This window comes from Melanotaenia boesemani, chromosome 6 (assembly GCF_017639745.1).
Source record: "Melanotaenia boesemani isolate fMelBoe1 chromosome 6, fMelBoe1.pri, whole genome shotgun sequence".
In the NCBI taxonomy this organism is placed as follows: Eukaryota; Metazoa; Chordata; class Actinopteri; order Atheriniformes; family Melanotaeniidae; genus Melanotaenia; species Melanotaenia boesemani.
Window position 1 is genome coordinate 8,549,881 of NC_055687.1, and position 15,832 is coordinate 8,565,712.

The 15,832-nt window shown below is 37.4% G+C and overlaps 1 protein-coding gene across 3 annotated transcripts in view; it reads right to left on the reverse strand.

Annotated features, from left to right (window-relative positions):
- Window positions 1-10,055, reverse strand: part of vwdel (von Willebrand factor D and EGF domains-like) — a 38,775-nt gene extending 28,720 nt beyond the window's left edge. For all 3 annotated transcript variants that reach the window (XR_006010879.1, XR_006010878.1, XM_041989121.1), the window contains exons 1-3: window positions 9,808-10,055; window positions 4,379-4,581; window positions 2,797-3,028 (exon numbers count right to left, since the gene is read on the reverse strand). Coding sequence is in view for 1 of the 3 variants with exons in the window: in XM_041989121.1 (XP_041845055.1) it covers window positions 2,797-3,028; window positions 4,379-4,581; window positions 9,808-9,883 (511 nt within the window). In the remaining 2 variants the exon portion in view is untranslated. The remainder of the gene's footprint in view (window positions 1-2,796; window positions 3,029-4,378; window positions 4,582-9,807) is intronic.
- Between the last annotated feature and the right edge of the window lie 5,777 nt (window positions 10,056-15,832).

A 15,832-nucleotide genomic window follows, 5' to 3' on the forward strand; every position in this document is an offset into this window, starting at 1 on the left:
CTCCAGCCTCCTCGCAACTCTGCATTTAAATAAACCGTTATCTTGAGAAAACAAAGTTTATCTTCCCGAGATAGATTATCCCATTATCATGAGAAAACAAACAAACAAAAAAAATTCGAGCCTGGCCACTCTCGGCTTCCGTAGTTTGCAACCTAAAGACAAGAAAAATAAAAATATATATAATAGTATTTATACTATGGTCTGGGTGAATACTCTATTCTGATTGGCTGGAGGGTGTCCATTAAAAAGTGATAATAGACACCTATAAAAGACATTCCGGTCAAATAGACTTATTGTTGTAAATTATTGCACTGACTAAACAGTAGATGGTAACCGTGGTGGGTTGCAGACAAACGTTAAATCTCCGTCCTTGAAACGCCACTGTGGACATGCCAGTGTCTTTATAAAATGTCACAAAGGCAATGTTGCATTTAATTTTAAATAAGTCGTCTCCTGTCTTAATTTCCTTCTTGATTACCTTACTTACTTACTTGATACAGAGTGAATGGTGGATAATATTATAAAAAAGTTTTAGGATAGACTTGCTTGATACACATTTAATTATCAGAGTGAATAGTGGATAATATTCCTTGCAATAAAAACGATTTAGGAAACTATCTGTGGACTTTGACTGTTTGAAACAAAATGTTGCATCATCCTCTGGACACACACAAGCTGTCAGAGCTGCACCCGCCCTCTGAAATGATACTTCGTGTCACGTAACACAACATTAAGCAATCATCTCCCTTCCCTCCACTGATCAGGTCTAATACAACAGCTAATACCAAACAGCTGCAGGTTCTGCGTGCCAGTTACCTTGGCAACGTGTTACAACGAAATAGTCCACTCTTGAGAATAACTTAAGATTTTAATGGTGAAAAATAATATTAATGCAATAATAATTGATTTAATACTTATTTATTTCATAAGTGACCATGGTATAAGCGGGATAATGCCCTTCGAGGTGTCCATTATCATAAATTAATGGACTTCGCGGAGGCAACCGTCCTCTGCTTCGCGTCAGATAGTTCACGCCTCTGCATCGTCCATTAATTTATGACAATGGACACCTCGTCTGGCGTTATCCCTTACATATTTTATATATATAATGTCATTATGTTGTGGAAATTCAATGCAATTGTTCCATGAAAAAAATATATAAATTGCTAAAAACCTACATTATCTACATTAAAAACATTAGTTAGTTCTTTAGCATTTTCAGTCATGTAATAAGGGCCAATGTGGAAGGTCCTGAGAACTACTTATGCCTCCAGAGGTTGGTGGTCTAACACATAAAACGAGTTTCATTTGCTTAATACAAATGTGAAACAAAGTTACTGCATTTTGTGTACTTATCATGACAATCAAATGAGTTTAAGGCAGCTTTGGATTTGTAGTCAACACACCATACACAAAACAGGGAAAACTCCCAGGTCATGTGACTTGTCTCAGATGAAAAAAACTAGATTAAGTTGAGTTGCTTGTTAGCCTTCTTTCAATTTTCCTTTTGTGCAAAAACTGGATAATAGTTTATTATCTGTTTTTTGGTTTCAGAGTAAAAAAAAAAAAATCTAACTGCCTGAAAGTGCACAGACCAAACTGCAGGTAACTCCTCCTTCAGTATCTTTGTTTAATACGGTTTCATGTACTTTGTAGGAAAAACAAACCTGAGCTAAATTTTAAGTAAATAAAAACCATGTTTTCTCCTGTGTTTTGCTACAAAACCAGTAGCTCATAATTTGTTAGATGTTCCCACGAACACAACAAGTTTAGGGGGGGACAGAGCCTTTTGGTCCATGGCACCAACGCTGTGGTACCGTTTACCACTACAGCAGTGGCTGAGCTAGACCTTTATATATGGGGTGGCCAAAGGGTCAGCATATACTAGGAAGGAAAATTACTGTTCTTCTCGTAAACACACTAACAAACATTGTGCTGATAACAGTGGTCACATTCTGCCAGCAGACGTAAGTTATTTGTAGTTTTATCAATGGCTACATGTAAAGTGTCCTACAAACATCTTGTTTAGTACATTTAAAATAATTTAAAAAATAAGCTTAACTTAGATTTAACAGATGTAATTTACTGTATATATACAGTACTAACTTTTCTAGACCTGACCCTGCATTGCTGAAGCAGATCTTAAGTATAAATCCTTTCTACCACCTGTCAGCTACTTTGATAAAGAGGAAAGCTCCCCTGATTTATATCTCAGAACCTGTTCATAATTTCACTCACTAGATTCATGGCCCCAAAATAATCAGCCATGTGTCTCTTCTGCACAGCACCAATTATTTAAAAAAGACATCCCCTTGCTTCGTTTTGCTGTTTTACTCTCACTAGATATCTGAACCTGATCTATCTTATGACTAGAGTTTACAGTTGTGCTACTAGCAAACCTCATTAATTCTGAAAAGTTATATAAAGACAAACAATATCTAACTGATAGAGGCTGTTATCAACATTTGTCATTCTTCAGCTTCACATGGTGACATGTGTCTGATTGACATGAGACTTGCTAGCTTGCTATTGCTAGCACGTTAAAAAAACAATACTTTTGGGTAAATAAGAGAGGTGGTACTAGCAACAGAAAAGCACACACACATATATATATATATATATATATATATATATATATATATATATATATATATATATATATATATATATATATATATATATATGTATGTATATATATATATATATATATATATATATAGTTCTTTTAAAAAAAAAGATAATAACAAATCAATTTTACGTACTTATACCTTGGACTAAACTTTTGATTTGACCTACCTTGTGCACAGTATCCCATACATCCCTGTGTGGGCTGAAGTAGGTAAACATAGAAGTCTCCACAGTTCCGGACGCTTACTGGGATGCGGAACATGCAGCAATCTTTGCTGCTGCTCTGGAAGGTCTGCCAGGCAGCACAGGCCGTCAGCTGCTTGACATCCAGCGGTCCCGGCAGGGACTCGCCCTCACCCAGAGACAGCCACACTGGAGCCTGAGTCCCGCAGTGGTTCACCTGCATGAAGCAGACAGGAGAACTTGCTTACAGTGCAATGGCGATACACACATTTTTATACTGAATGAAGGAACTATTACAATCAATAAAAACTTATTATAAGCAACATATCACCATTCCTTAAAACATGTGTGCAGGTATACTTGGAGACCTTTTCAAAAGAAATTGAAACCATGAAACATGTAATATCACTTCACACAACACAGAACAGAATTGTAACTGCAACAAGTGCAACGAAATTATGAATTCATTTAAAATCGCAAGAGAAAAGATTTTCATTCACCACCATCAGAAAAACTTCCCCTCATTATGTAACTGATGTTAACAGCTAACTCCCCTTCCTTCCTCCGCCCACTCCGTGTGGTTATTCATCACCAGGGGAGAGCAGCAATGCCCTGGGAAGCCAGAAGCACTTCAGATGGATCCTTCAGGCTCACAGCAGGCCACCCGCAGGAAATGAGACACATTCCAGCTCTCCTTGCTCTCTCCTTCATAAATATCTACATGCAAACGACTCCAACTGTCCAGTCACATACATCCTTGCTTGCACACAGAAGACTTTAGTTTCTGACGCATGGAGAAACATTCAGTGATGACAGACAGGGACCCTCAGAGTTTCTCTGCATGAGGTCACAGATGGATATTTCACAGACTGATCTATTTATACGAGTAATTAAAGAGAAATCTACCAAGACTTTTGTTGTATTTAACTCTACTGGAGTTTACCACATGAATCTCAATAGAAAAGTACCTCATTGAAAATTATATATTTAGTAAAGAAATGTTTTCCTTTTACGTTTTTATTTTGACTGTGCTTTATGTAAACATGATTCCTGACATCAAGATAGAAGCAAAGTTAAAAATATTACCAAAAAGCTTTTAAGTTTAAATCATTATTTGATGTATTAAAGGGCTGTATTAGTTTTTTTCTGTTTAATTATTTATTTATTGACAATTTTCATAATGAATAATAAATTTCTGTTGGATTTTTTTAATATAACTTCTGCAATTTTATAGTTTTAGAGCCTTTTGTGCTGTTTTAGGTGGCAAAACTTGAACAATTAAAAGTGCAGATTGCAAACTTGATGCAAGTTTGGCTTTGTGCATTATTTATTACTCGTGTAAAGTGTCATCTATTTTTTATTAATTGCATTTTAATGAATAGGTCAATGTTTACATGTGGAGATAAAGGCATAATTTTATAATCAAAATAAAAACAAGTAAACATTACAATGATTATTCAGTAGCTTAAAATTGACCAAATACTCTTGAAAGTTTATACTCCCGATGGTACAAACACACAGACCTCAATGTCTTTCAAAACATCTTTACAAGAAGAAGATTGTTTACCTCCATGCACTCCGTGGGCATACCGGCCGGCTTGTCAAAAATCTGAAACTGGTACCAGCCTGGAGTGAGGGAGTGGTCGCAGATGAAGTCCTGCAGGGATGACTGCTGCAGCCAGCTGGAGCTGAAGGTGGTGCTTCGGTAGGGGTTCTGCAGGACTGAGTGGCCACCTGGTGTGCACTCTGGAGGGAGCACTGCAAGCACAGCTAGAGGCATAATATAAACACTGGATTCTACAGTCATTTGGATGTTCACAGACACTGCCAGCAGCAATGATCAAATACTTATGGAAATATCTGCTTGGCCAAAAATGTCTTTGTGGATAGCAACTCTATATAAACATTCAAACTGAAATTCAGAGCTGGTATGTTGTTACTACTGACCACAGATGTAGAAGAAAACGAATGATTGTTTTTGTTTAGAATGTGACATTTACTAATACAGTCTGCAGGAAGTCGCAGCCAAAGAGTGAGATATTTGCAATACAGCTTATGCATGAATATCTCAAGCCAAACCATGAAAATGAACCAGTGCTCAGGGAGTATTGCCCACACTACCCTGTTTCATAAGAAGTTCAAAGCCTATTAAAATATAAGTCTACAATAACCCAGAAATAGGGACTGGAGTCTCGGAATCTTACTCAGACTCAAGTCGTACTTAAGTCACATTTCCAGTGACTTGAGACTCAACTTGGACTCACACTCAAAAAACTCGACCTGGCCTAGTGATTTCAGACTTGTGAACAATCTTTTTTTTTTCATGATCTTCTCTCTGTCTGATCTCCAGTCTGCTATTATTTTCTCAGATGTAACACTGACGTAGCGTCACAGACACCCCTGCAGTGCACAATCAATCAAAACATTGACAGTACTGGTGAACACAGCTGTTGCTGCAGCGCCTGTAACTTTGGAGCATTAAAGAAATACTAGAGCACTAAACTGGAACGTCTGTGGTATAAAAACCCAGGACGCTGGCTCCACCACAGCTACCTTAGCTTAGTTAGCATCTATGTTTGAGCCTGACCCATGTGGATTTTTTTATGGCGATGCCAATATCTGGTAAAAAAAAAACAAAAAAAACCCTGATAACCAAATAATCGCTGATTAATTTAAAAAATTTATATGAATAAAATAAGTTCTATTTTATTTATTTTACTTTAAAATTGCATTGTGAATTTTCCATTCTATGGAGCATGCATCAATGTAGCTACTGAGCTGTACTGATGAATTTATCTTTAGATTTAGACCATAGGTGTATGCTATATATCAGGCGTGTCCAAAGTCTGTCCTCAAGGGCCGCTGTCCTGCAGGGTTTCAATGTTTCCTGCTTCAACACACCTGACTCAAATTAAATAGCTCCAACAGCCTATTAAGTTTTGCATAATGACTTTTGAGTCAGGTGGTTTTGGAGCAGGGACACATCGAAAACCTGCAGGATTGTGGCCCTCCAGGACCAGAGCTGGACACCCCTGCTATATATAAACAACATAATGATTGAAGTTACTGGCAAAATTATTTATGCAGCCCTCTGACGCATTTTCGTGGTAAATCACATTTTCTCTACTCTATTATTTTCTTGCCATTAACTCATTACTCATATGAACCAAAATAAAAACCAGACGTATTTCTCAAATGTCAAAACCATGTCATCTTTGACAGAGATGCATTTTTCACAAATAGCCTGGCACAGCTGTTACAGCCTGTGTCACGTTAAAGGTTTGTTGACAAAGAAAAACTAAGAGTGACGTGACATTATGGCAGTTGCTGGAGACAAGAGACTGATGTTCATCATTTTAACTTTTCCTCTCCTCTCTGCTTTCACATCGCTCCTCCTTAAATGCGTCTCAACACGGAGCTATAGAGTGATGAACCGTTCTGTTCTCTTAAATATTTTGTATACTTACGTTATTTCTGCAGTTACAGGCTTTTAAGCTGTTAGCTATGCTAGGCTAGCATAACCTCAGCGATGTTATTGCTAACATAAACGGACAGTAACTTAAGCTAGGTTAGCACAACTTTGCAACATAAATGAAAAACGGAACGAAGTCACTATCATGACAGATGGCAAACAGAGTTAAACTAAAACTGGAGACATGCTAAGTCGTTCTTAATTTCTCAAATTCGCTATAACTGTGCCTGTCGTTGTACCGTAGTCTCGTGCTGCCTGGCTCTAGCTGCTGCAGTAGTCATTAACGACGGTGAGGACTGAGGCTTGAATGGAATCAGAGCGCCATCTAGTGGACAAACGGCGCAATGAACTTATTCTGCACGATTCCGACACTTCACTGTTTTATGATAAATTAAGAATATTTTGGCGTTTAATCGGCAAAACTGCGCCGATTGTCATTATTTTGAATAGGACTGTAATCGGCTGATCAATCAGTAGGGTTCTAATCTGTTAGCCGTGTAAAAGTTAGCTTGTTACTACTTTTGTAAAATAAATCAGATTGGCTCCACTGTGCTCAGAAAAAGAACAAGACATTTTGCTGAACAGTTTCCATTAACTGTAACTTTGCCATGATCACGTTAAACTGGGATCAGACCTACAAAACAATGCGGTTTTACTGGGTCTGTTTACTTGAAAAGTACAGCTGTTGCTGATTTAGGAAAGTAAGTAGCCTACTGGACCTAGAAGTACTGGATCTCAATTAATTAAAATTGAGATTTTGAGATTTTTTTTTTTACGTGTGTGTGCTTTTTTCCATTTAAAAAAGTTTTAAAAGAATGATTTTCTGTGCTCATCCCACATATTTCACGCACTATTAATATTAAGATTTTTCTGATGCAGTAGTGCAGGGATCACCAGCTGTGGACCTGTTGAGCCACTGTCCTGCAGTTTTTACCGTTTACCTGCTGTAATACACTTGAGTCAAATTATTAATGGGCCATTAAGAGGGGAACCTGACAACAAGCTGTCACATGGATTACATGTGCTGCAGCAGGACAAGTCTAAAACCTGCAAGATGGTTGATGATCCTGCACTAAAGTGCAGCATATTGGCCCTCCTCTCTATATTTAGGGAAAATAAAATATCAATTGCAGTATTAGTATCTTAAATTTCTTTGTGGGTCCAGATGGATTTAGTATCACATTAAAAATTCTTGGATAAGTTATGCTATGAGCATATTTACTAATTTCTATAAATTTCAATGTTCATCTATGTTACAGTCTGTCCTGCCACTCCTCCAACACTCCCGTCCTGCCGCTCCTCCATTGACTCCTCACTTCCCTGATCCTCCACACCAGTTCCTCATCCGCTCATCAGCATTAACCCAACCTGTCACACCTGTTCCCCATTGAATCTCCAGCCCTTATATACTCCACCATCTCAGTTACTCCTTGTCAGACCTTAAACCTCACACCTTATGGACTCACTCACTCTCCGTTCCTGGATTTCTCAACCCTACTTCCTCCTCCAGTACCGGTACCAGTATGTTCATCTGCCGAGTACTATTCTGTTAATAAAACCTTGTTAAGGCGCCCTTGTCTTCCTGGAGTCTATGTGTAACAATCTGCAGGTTTTACAAATTCAGTGAAGGAAAGAAAACATCCAGAAGACAGGGACAGAGAAATTGTCCGTTTAAGCTACAGAGCAGTGCTTTTACTATATGCTGGTAGATAAAAGGTGAATTCCTTAATGCAGTCCTCTAAGCAAACCAAACAGGCATCGCATGGCGGATTACTCAGTTCAAGGATTTGCAACTTGACTTGGAGTTGCAAAAAAGGACTTGTGAACATCTCTGCAAAACGTTTTTTATGAGCCTGAATCATCCAGAGAATTATACATCTTAAATATTCCAATTCCACATCTGAAATGTCAGAATAACAGGTAAAACTTACATGTTATTATAATATTACTATAACTGGTAAGCTGCATCCTCTGGAGGATGACTGGGCTGGACAAAAAGGGTCGATAGGATCCTTTTTATTTTCAACAACAAATGTTTTTGGTGGGTGGACAAACTGTTTCTTTGTCCTGGGAGGTAATCGACCTGACATTACTGATCAGTGACTTAATGTTAGACACTATATAATAAACTCTTTTTCCTGTCTTTCCCCAAAGAGGGCACAAGATTGGTAAGGTTTGTTTTATTCCTCTGAAAGCTGAAGCAGGGGTTGTAGTCGTATTATGCAGTAACATTAGATGAGGATTTCTTTTAGAATTTAATAAAAGAAAAAGTAAAAACCTTTAGATTTTTGTGTAGGTTGGGACAGCCTTTTTTAAAACTGTGGATTTATTAGCAGGCTCCCTCAGAAAATAAGAAAAAGATTTGTATTGACATTTAACAACATGTAAAATAAGATAAGTTTCTCATTTAAAACTATTTTTTTCTTCCCAGATTTACCAAGTTCTTCAAATCTTGCGTTTGTTCTTTCTCCATGTATAGGGATGTGAGGGGATATTTTCTGGTGAATTGGTGCAATATGAATGAAAGTGGATTGAATTTAATAAACCACAATAAACATATTCTTACTAAGCTGAAGCCAGAACTAATAGTGTGATCATTTAAGGATTTTTCCAAACATGATGATACATTTTCTGTCTGATTCCTGCTGATCTCAATAAAAGCAAGTCAGACAAAATATCAAAATTCTCTGTTTAAGGTTAATATAAATATAAAGTAGGAAGGCAACAGTGTAAGTTTACTGGGGGCAAACCAAAAAGAGCCCCAAGGGTGTTTCATATAATATAAAATCTGGAAGGAAGTCCTTAAAGACAGAGAAAATGTCAGCAGGTGAAACAGACATCTTAACCATGAACTTAAAGTGATTTTACAACACAGTAAAAACTACATCTGCATGGAAAAAACAATGTCTGGGCATCGTTATGGACAAGATACATTTCTATGTGTAAAACTGATGATAAACTTTGAGTAAAAGCATCATTAAATAAGCAGCAAGGTCTTAAAACTATGCTGATAATCATGTCTGCATTGATTTAGGATGAAGATGTTTTGCTGTTATGAGGAGAAGACGAGCCACCATTTGCTTCCGTGTGGAAAAGTTTTAAACCCTGACCTGAGAGGTCAAGTGAAAACTGATTCCTGACTGTGACATGCAGACAAGCTGCTGAAAGAGAGGACAGGAGTCGTCGGAGCTCCACAGGCACTCACCATACTCAGCACCTGGTCACTCCTCATCACCTCAACAGAAGTCTGAGAGTCCAAACTCATTCAGAGTGTGAGAGCATAGCAACAGTCAAAGGCCCAAACTGAGATATAAGACACTAAACTGCACCTTAACATAGGATCTACTGATGTATTACAGTGGAGAATTAAGCAAAACATCGAACTGATTTCCCATCTGCATTTGGGGGGTTTGCAAACTTTTCAGAGAAGAAAACAGATGTCACCACAGATGTCACCGTGTCCCTTAAATTCAGAGGGCAGTGCGCAGGCGTTATTTGGACACTAATTATAGGAGTACACTTACCTGTTTGAGCGTGCATTGCGTCAGGAAATGAGCACACGCAGCAGAAAAGAAGTTTCAAAAGAGCTCCAAATCTCATTGTTCTGCAGTCGTCTGCGCGCGTCTTTTCCAACCAAAGCGCAATAAAAAAAATAAAAAATAAAAAAAATCCTCTCTGCGCAACGGGATCGCAGCAGAGTTTTCCGACACGACACAAACAAAGCAGTAAATTCTGAGGTTCCTGCGACTTTAAGCTGATTTAAGTCGGTTCTTGTTCTTGTCTGGAGAAAGTTTCGGCTGACTGGAGGCGCAGGGACGCATCGGCTGAGCGCAGACTGCAGGCTGCAGCATCACCCTGCGTTAGGAGGAGCATTGCTGACCCAAACCTCCAAACTTTTGCAACCATCTGCAGTGAGACATGGCTATTAAAACTAGAAAGAAAATAATATTAGCTCTAATTCGGAAAACACATTATATTTGTATATTTTTTCTTCTTTTTTTTAAAAAAGTATTACTGTTCAATTTTCTTAAATTGGAAGCTGTTTTATCTCTAAAAACAAAAGAAAATTGTCTAAATTGACAAGTTTTCAAGAAAATTCCTTAACATTCTGTGTTTAACTGTTCAAAACCTTTAAATACTTCAGTTGCTCTAATGTATGTCTGGAAAATGAAGAAATCCTGACACTTTAATTATCTTTAATCACAGTTTCTGGAAAATTAAACTTGTTATTAGTGGTTTAGTTTTTATAATCTGCTGATTCTTTTTAGAGTTCTCTATTATTCATTTGAACTATAGGTCTCATAAAAATGAGCACTTTTCCAAAACCTTAAGTGATGTCTTCATGCTGCATATCAACAGAAAAAATAAGCAAACATTATGAAGTTTCTATCCAAACATTTAAAAACCAGTCTAAACAAAATTTGTTATACATGAATTCTTCACGGTAACTTTTTAAATAATCTTGCTTTTAATCATTTTAATTTAATTTATTATTTTATTGTGATTCCTGCTATGTGTTGCTGCCTTTTACTATTTCTTAATATCTGTAATGCTTTTGTTTTATGTAAAGCAGTTTGAATTGTCCTGTACATGAAATGTGCTTTACCAATAAGCTGCCTTGCCTAAAAGGATTATATATTTTTCATACAGTTCATACAGAGATGCAACTCAAACATTTCTACTTCAGCTAAGCCCCTATATTTCATCATCTAACTGCACAAAGCAGTGTTATTAAAAGCCAAAACATAAATAAATAAATACATATTTATGATTTAAGTTGGATTCAGTTGGTTAATCTCTGCATTTAAATTTGTTTTTACCTTTTCTAAAGAGAGAGAGAAAAAGAGAAAGAGTAGAATGATGGACTAATTCTGGGGATTCAGTTCTGAGCAGCCAGTGATGTCTCATTAGTCGCCACCCTAAAACACTAAAACAGATGGTGCACATGCTCCACTTTTCAGGGAGTCGCAGCCAAAGTGTGGGATATTTGGATAAACCACATTAACAGCTTTTTCCAAACTACTTGTCTCACTGGTTGACGAGCTGATCTGTTCAGGAGAGGAAACATGAAACAGAGAAGGTGGTGGTTCAAATCTCATAACATATAGATTTTGAAAGCATCTGGAAAAATTATTTTTAATAAACAGTGAGATAAATTAAATAATTTGTGTAATTTGACCAGTTTTAGTTCAGCTCTAACAGGTAATTCTTCCTCTCTTAATGTAATTTAATGTGACTAAAATCCAGAGTTTCTCATTATGGAAAACATCTAAAGAGCTGGCACAAAGTGATGAAAATGTCTAACCCATCAATACCACTGGATATTAATTTAACTCTGTTGTTCAGAAAGGGAGGAACCACTCATGCATTCTGGTGATTTTCTAACTCAGATTAATGACATTGTTGCACAGCTGGAAGAATATTTTTGAAACAGTACAGGTTTTGGTTTTTTTTTTTAGATTTTGGAGAGACTTTTGGGAAAATGACTGTGCATGTCTTCCTGTGCAACATGAAGGTGCCTGAATGTCTTGTTGCAGTTTGACTCCCAGGCTGAGGAGGGAAATAAACCCCTCCCTCATAAATCTCCTGGACCATCAACCTGGTAAGACCCTGGAATAGCCATCAGGTTAAAAAAAAAAAAAAAAAAAAAAAAAAAAAAGCAGCTCTTCTTACACAACCAGCAATTAAACCTCCTTCAGCCTCCTGGATGGAAAACATACACATGACATGCATCATCAAGTTAAATCCAGGGAGTAAAGAGCATGGTAAACAAATGGAGATAAGTGCCTCTTTTAATACTTTAATCTACACAAAAGCTAATTTTGTGCAATTTTCTCTCATTACAATCAGTTATGCAGACGTGGGAGCGATGGCAGCGCTGCAGTGCCCCCTGGGAACTGTGATATCAGCTAAATGATGCACGTATATAATTACCTTAACCTCCACCACCGACAGGAAAACTGATTGCACAACTTAACTCTTCAAGTAAAAACAAAAGAACAGAAAAACATGAGCAATCAAATGAGCCAAACAAATTAATCAGTTATAGACAGAGCTACATAAAGTTTCAGTTTTATTTGGATTGCTGATAAAAAAAAAAAAAGTCCTTAAAAGACTCAACTCTGATTTACAGCCCACCCGAGGCTTCTCATGTTCAGCAAAGGGTGAAAGTGCTTATTTTGGTTGCAAGCACGCTGGAGTGATGGATTACTGCCTTTGCCAGGAAGGTACTAGTTATTACTCATGAGATAAGCTAGCAAATGCCCACTACTCTGATAACAGAAGTGATTAAGTTAAAGGTCATGACAGGAGCTATTCTTGCTTCAACCCTGACCTCCAACTTCCAACCAAACACCCAAACCACAACTGACCACTGACAGTTTGGCTTCAACTGTCCTACAACTAGTCATGGGTTAAACTGGAGGCCTCATTTATAAAACTAAAGGATGATAACGTGCAGAAGCATTAGAGTTTGAGGTTAATCTTTAGTTTAAAACACTAACTGGATGGGCATAAACTGCAACAGTAATTTTATGTGTTTTCAACATTATTATATTATGAATTATATATATATTATATTTTTCTTTGATATTTTTTGGGGTCTCTTTGCCAATTCCTGAAAAGATAGATGTTACTCATGATGCTCTGTGGAAAGGGTTTGGAAAGGTTTGTGATTAATGACATTTAATTTAAGGTCCCTTTATTTATTGGTTTGCTATTACAAACAGTAAACCCTCCATTTATTCAAGCCAAGATAAAAGTAAAGCGAAAAAGGAAAAAAGTGGGTTCGATCTGAAGGCATAGCCAGCGATAGCAGAGATTAAATGATCAAATTCTTTTATTCTTTAGCCACAGAGCTCAAATAACAGTAAAAACAGATGGAAATCCTCACACACACATTTTGGAAGAGATGATGAGAAGATGAAACCAGTACTGTCTTCAATTCTGCCTCAGATGCTTAGATTCAGCTTTTCTCCGGATGCTCCTGCTGTATGGCCATAACTTGTATATTTGTGTTTCTTCTTCTCTTCATGCGTTGCCAAAGTGACGTCTCTGAGCTTACTGTGAGGCAGGATTGACAGCCTCTCAGCATGTCATGTCTAATTGGCTCCTGTAATTGTTTATTTCAAGCCACTGATTGCGCAGTGCCTGTAAATGTCACTGGATACAAGGGATGGAGACTTCCGACACAGGTCTGAGGGGCTTGAGGTTGAGTGGAGCCTCCGAAGGTGGCAGCAAGGTCAGGTCCTTACGAGGCGCTGTTTGGTTTCAGCTCAGGTTTCCTGTTGTCTTTGCTCTCTTGTGTCAGCTGTCCAGGCCGGTACCAACAAAGTGACTTCCCTGTTTAAGTGCTGCATACAGATCAGTGTTTACACCACAGGGTCTCCTCTGCTTACTGTCTGCTTCTTACAAGTCACAACTCTGACATCTGATTCCACAGTTTTAACACCCTCGCCTGTCAAAATACATTAGGTCCATGACAAATGACGAAGAAGATATGAAGAAATAAAGAAACAAAACAGTTTTTAATTCCATGTTTTGACTGTAGTGAAGAAATTAACATAAAATTAAACTAAAATTACCTCAGAAAAAGGAAATGCTGTTTTCTAAACTTAACATAATCATAGCTTACATTTAAAATCAAAGAGCATTTTTTTCATTCCATGAAACATTATTTTCAACAATCATATGAACACATTTTTTTTTAATTCCTGACATGTCTCTCATGATATAAAGATACTGCTGCTTAACAATATAACCTGCAGCTGACACAGATCTGTTAATGTCACTTTTTTATCCATGTGCCAAAGCTAAGAGAAACCAAATCAAACCGTGAAATGAAGACTTACATCATTGTATTATTAGAAAAGATACAGTAGGTAAGCTCAGTTATAAATCTCAATGATAACTTATTAACCACCAACCTTCCACAAGCAGTACAGTCTTGAAATAAAGACTACAAACATGTAGTATACTGTATTTATACTTCGTATTAATGTGCACACAGAAAGCCAGATGTTCTCTTGTAATCACCAAACCTCTTCATTTCTGTAATTTTCTAGGATGTCCAGTCAGTAAAATGTTTTATACAGCAGGTAGGCAGTAAACAGCTCCCTCGTACAGAATGATAGCGACAGGAATCTGGAACATGCATTATCTCTGCAGACCAGATCTGGAACCACCGCTTGAAACTCCCTTTATACTGAGAACCCTCATAAAGTTGGATAGTTTACACTATAAATTGTCACTAAAATTAACTTCAGCCTCGACTTTACAAAGTTACTGAAGAAGAAAGAAAAAGGTTAATCTCCTAATGAAAATAAATAAAGGATCATGTCTTACCTGTGCTCATCAGCTGCTGAAAAGGCGCCCAGCTGTGGGGTTGTGAAATCTCCTGCCATCTAGTGGTCATAAAACATCTCACTGTGCGGACACTGGAGGAGGACATCAAAGTGACAGTAAAGTGATCATGTTAAATAGTTTGCCATTTTAGTTCTAGAAGTATACATAAAATCTTCCTTTTAAAGTTACTTTTTAAAAAATATTCTTGAAATTCAGCTTTTCCCTCTCAGAATCGGTATCTCAAGTTACAGACTTTGAAGTAACACATCAGTTTCTGACCTTGAAACTGTCTGATTCTGACTTTATTTGATGGTAAATGGATGTTCCTGGTGCCACCATAGCCCTGCAGCATCACAAAGCTACGAAAATGCACTTTGCACCTTGTTTTTTACAGCCCGGGCCGTCATGTGACGGCTGTATTTTGCTTCACAGCACAAATTCCCTACAGAAATATGTACATTGAAATTGTGAGCCCTCAACATAACAGGTTCCCTTCCTTTAGCTTCATATATACTTTGAACAGCAGGAAACTGGACAAAATTTTCTTTCATCACAATTTAAAATGCCACATTTTATTAATCATGAACACTAAATAACATTTTCCTGGAAAGAAGTGTCTCAAATGCTAGGTTTCTATCAGTTATACTAAATGTTTAACTATGAGTTAAGAGAACTACAGGGACTGGTGTTTCATCTTTTCAGAGGGTAAACGTTGTTAAGTATTTGTTTGGTGTTTTGTTGAATGTCCGACTGAGCTCGGCCCTCTCAAATTTCATTCATTCTGTTAAAGAGACAAAAGGGACTCGTAACCAAGCAACATTTTTTATGTGTTGTGTCTGTAATCGACTCCTCTGTCACTCTGTTTTGTGCTCTTGAGGCTAAAGCTGTGCCTTCAATGAGATTTCTCCTTGAAATTCAAGGTAAGCTTTTATAATATTGGTCCAGCTATGAACCAAAATGACTTGGAACAATTCGCTTCGTCAAATGTCCTCAGTCTCATTTGACAGAAAAATCCGATTCTCTGCAAGTCAGGATCTTGCCATTACAAGAAGTAACTGTTTAAAGCCGACGGGAAACGAGAGCCAAAGTGACACACGGAGCATCAAGCCACCAGATTTCTCTGTGAAATTCTACAGCCGTCTGACTGTTTCACCAAAGAAACAAAGAAATGTAAACTCAAATGTATCTGTACCTCAGTCTAATGTT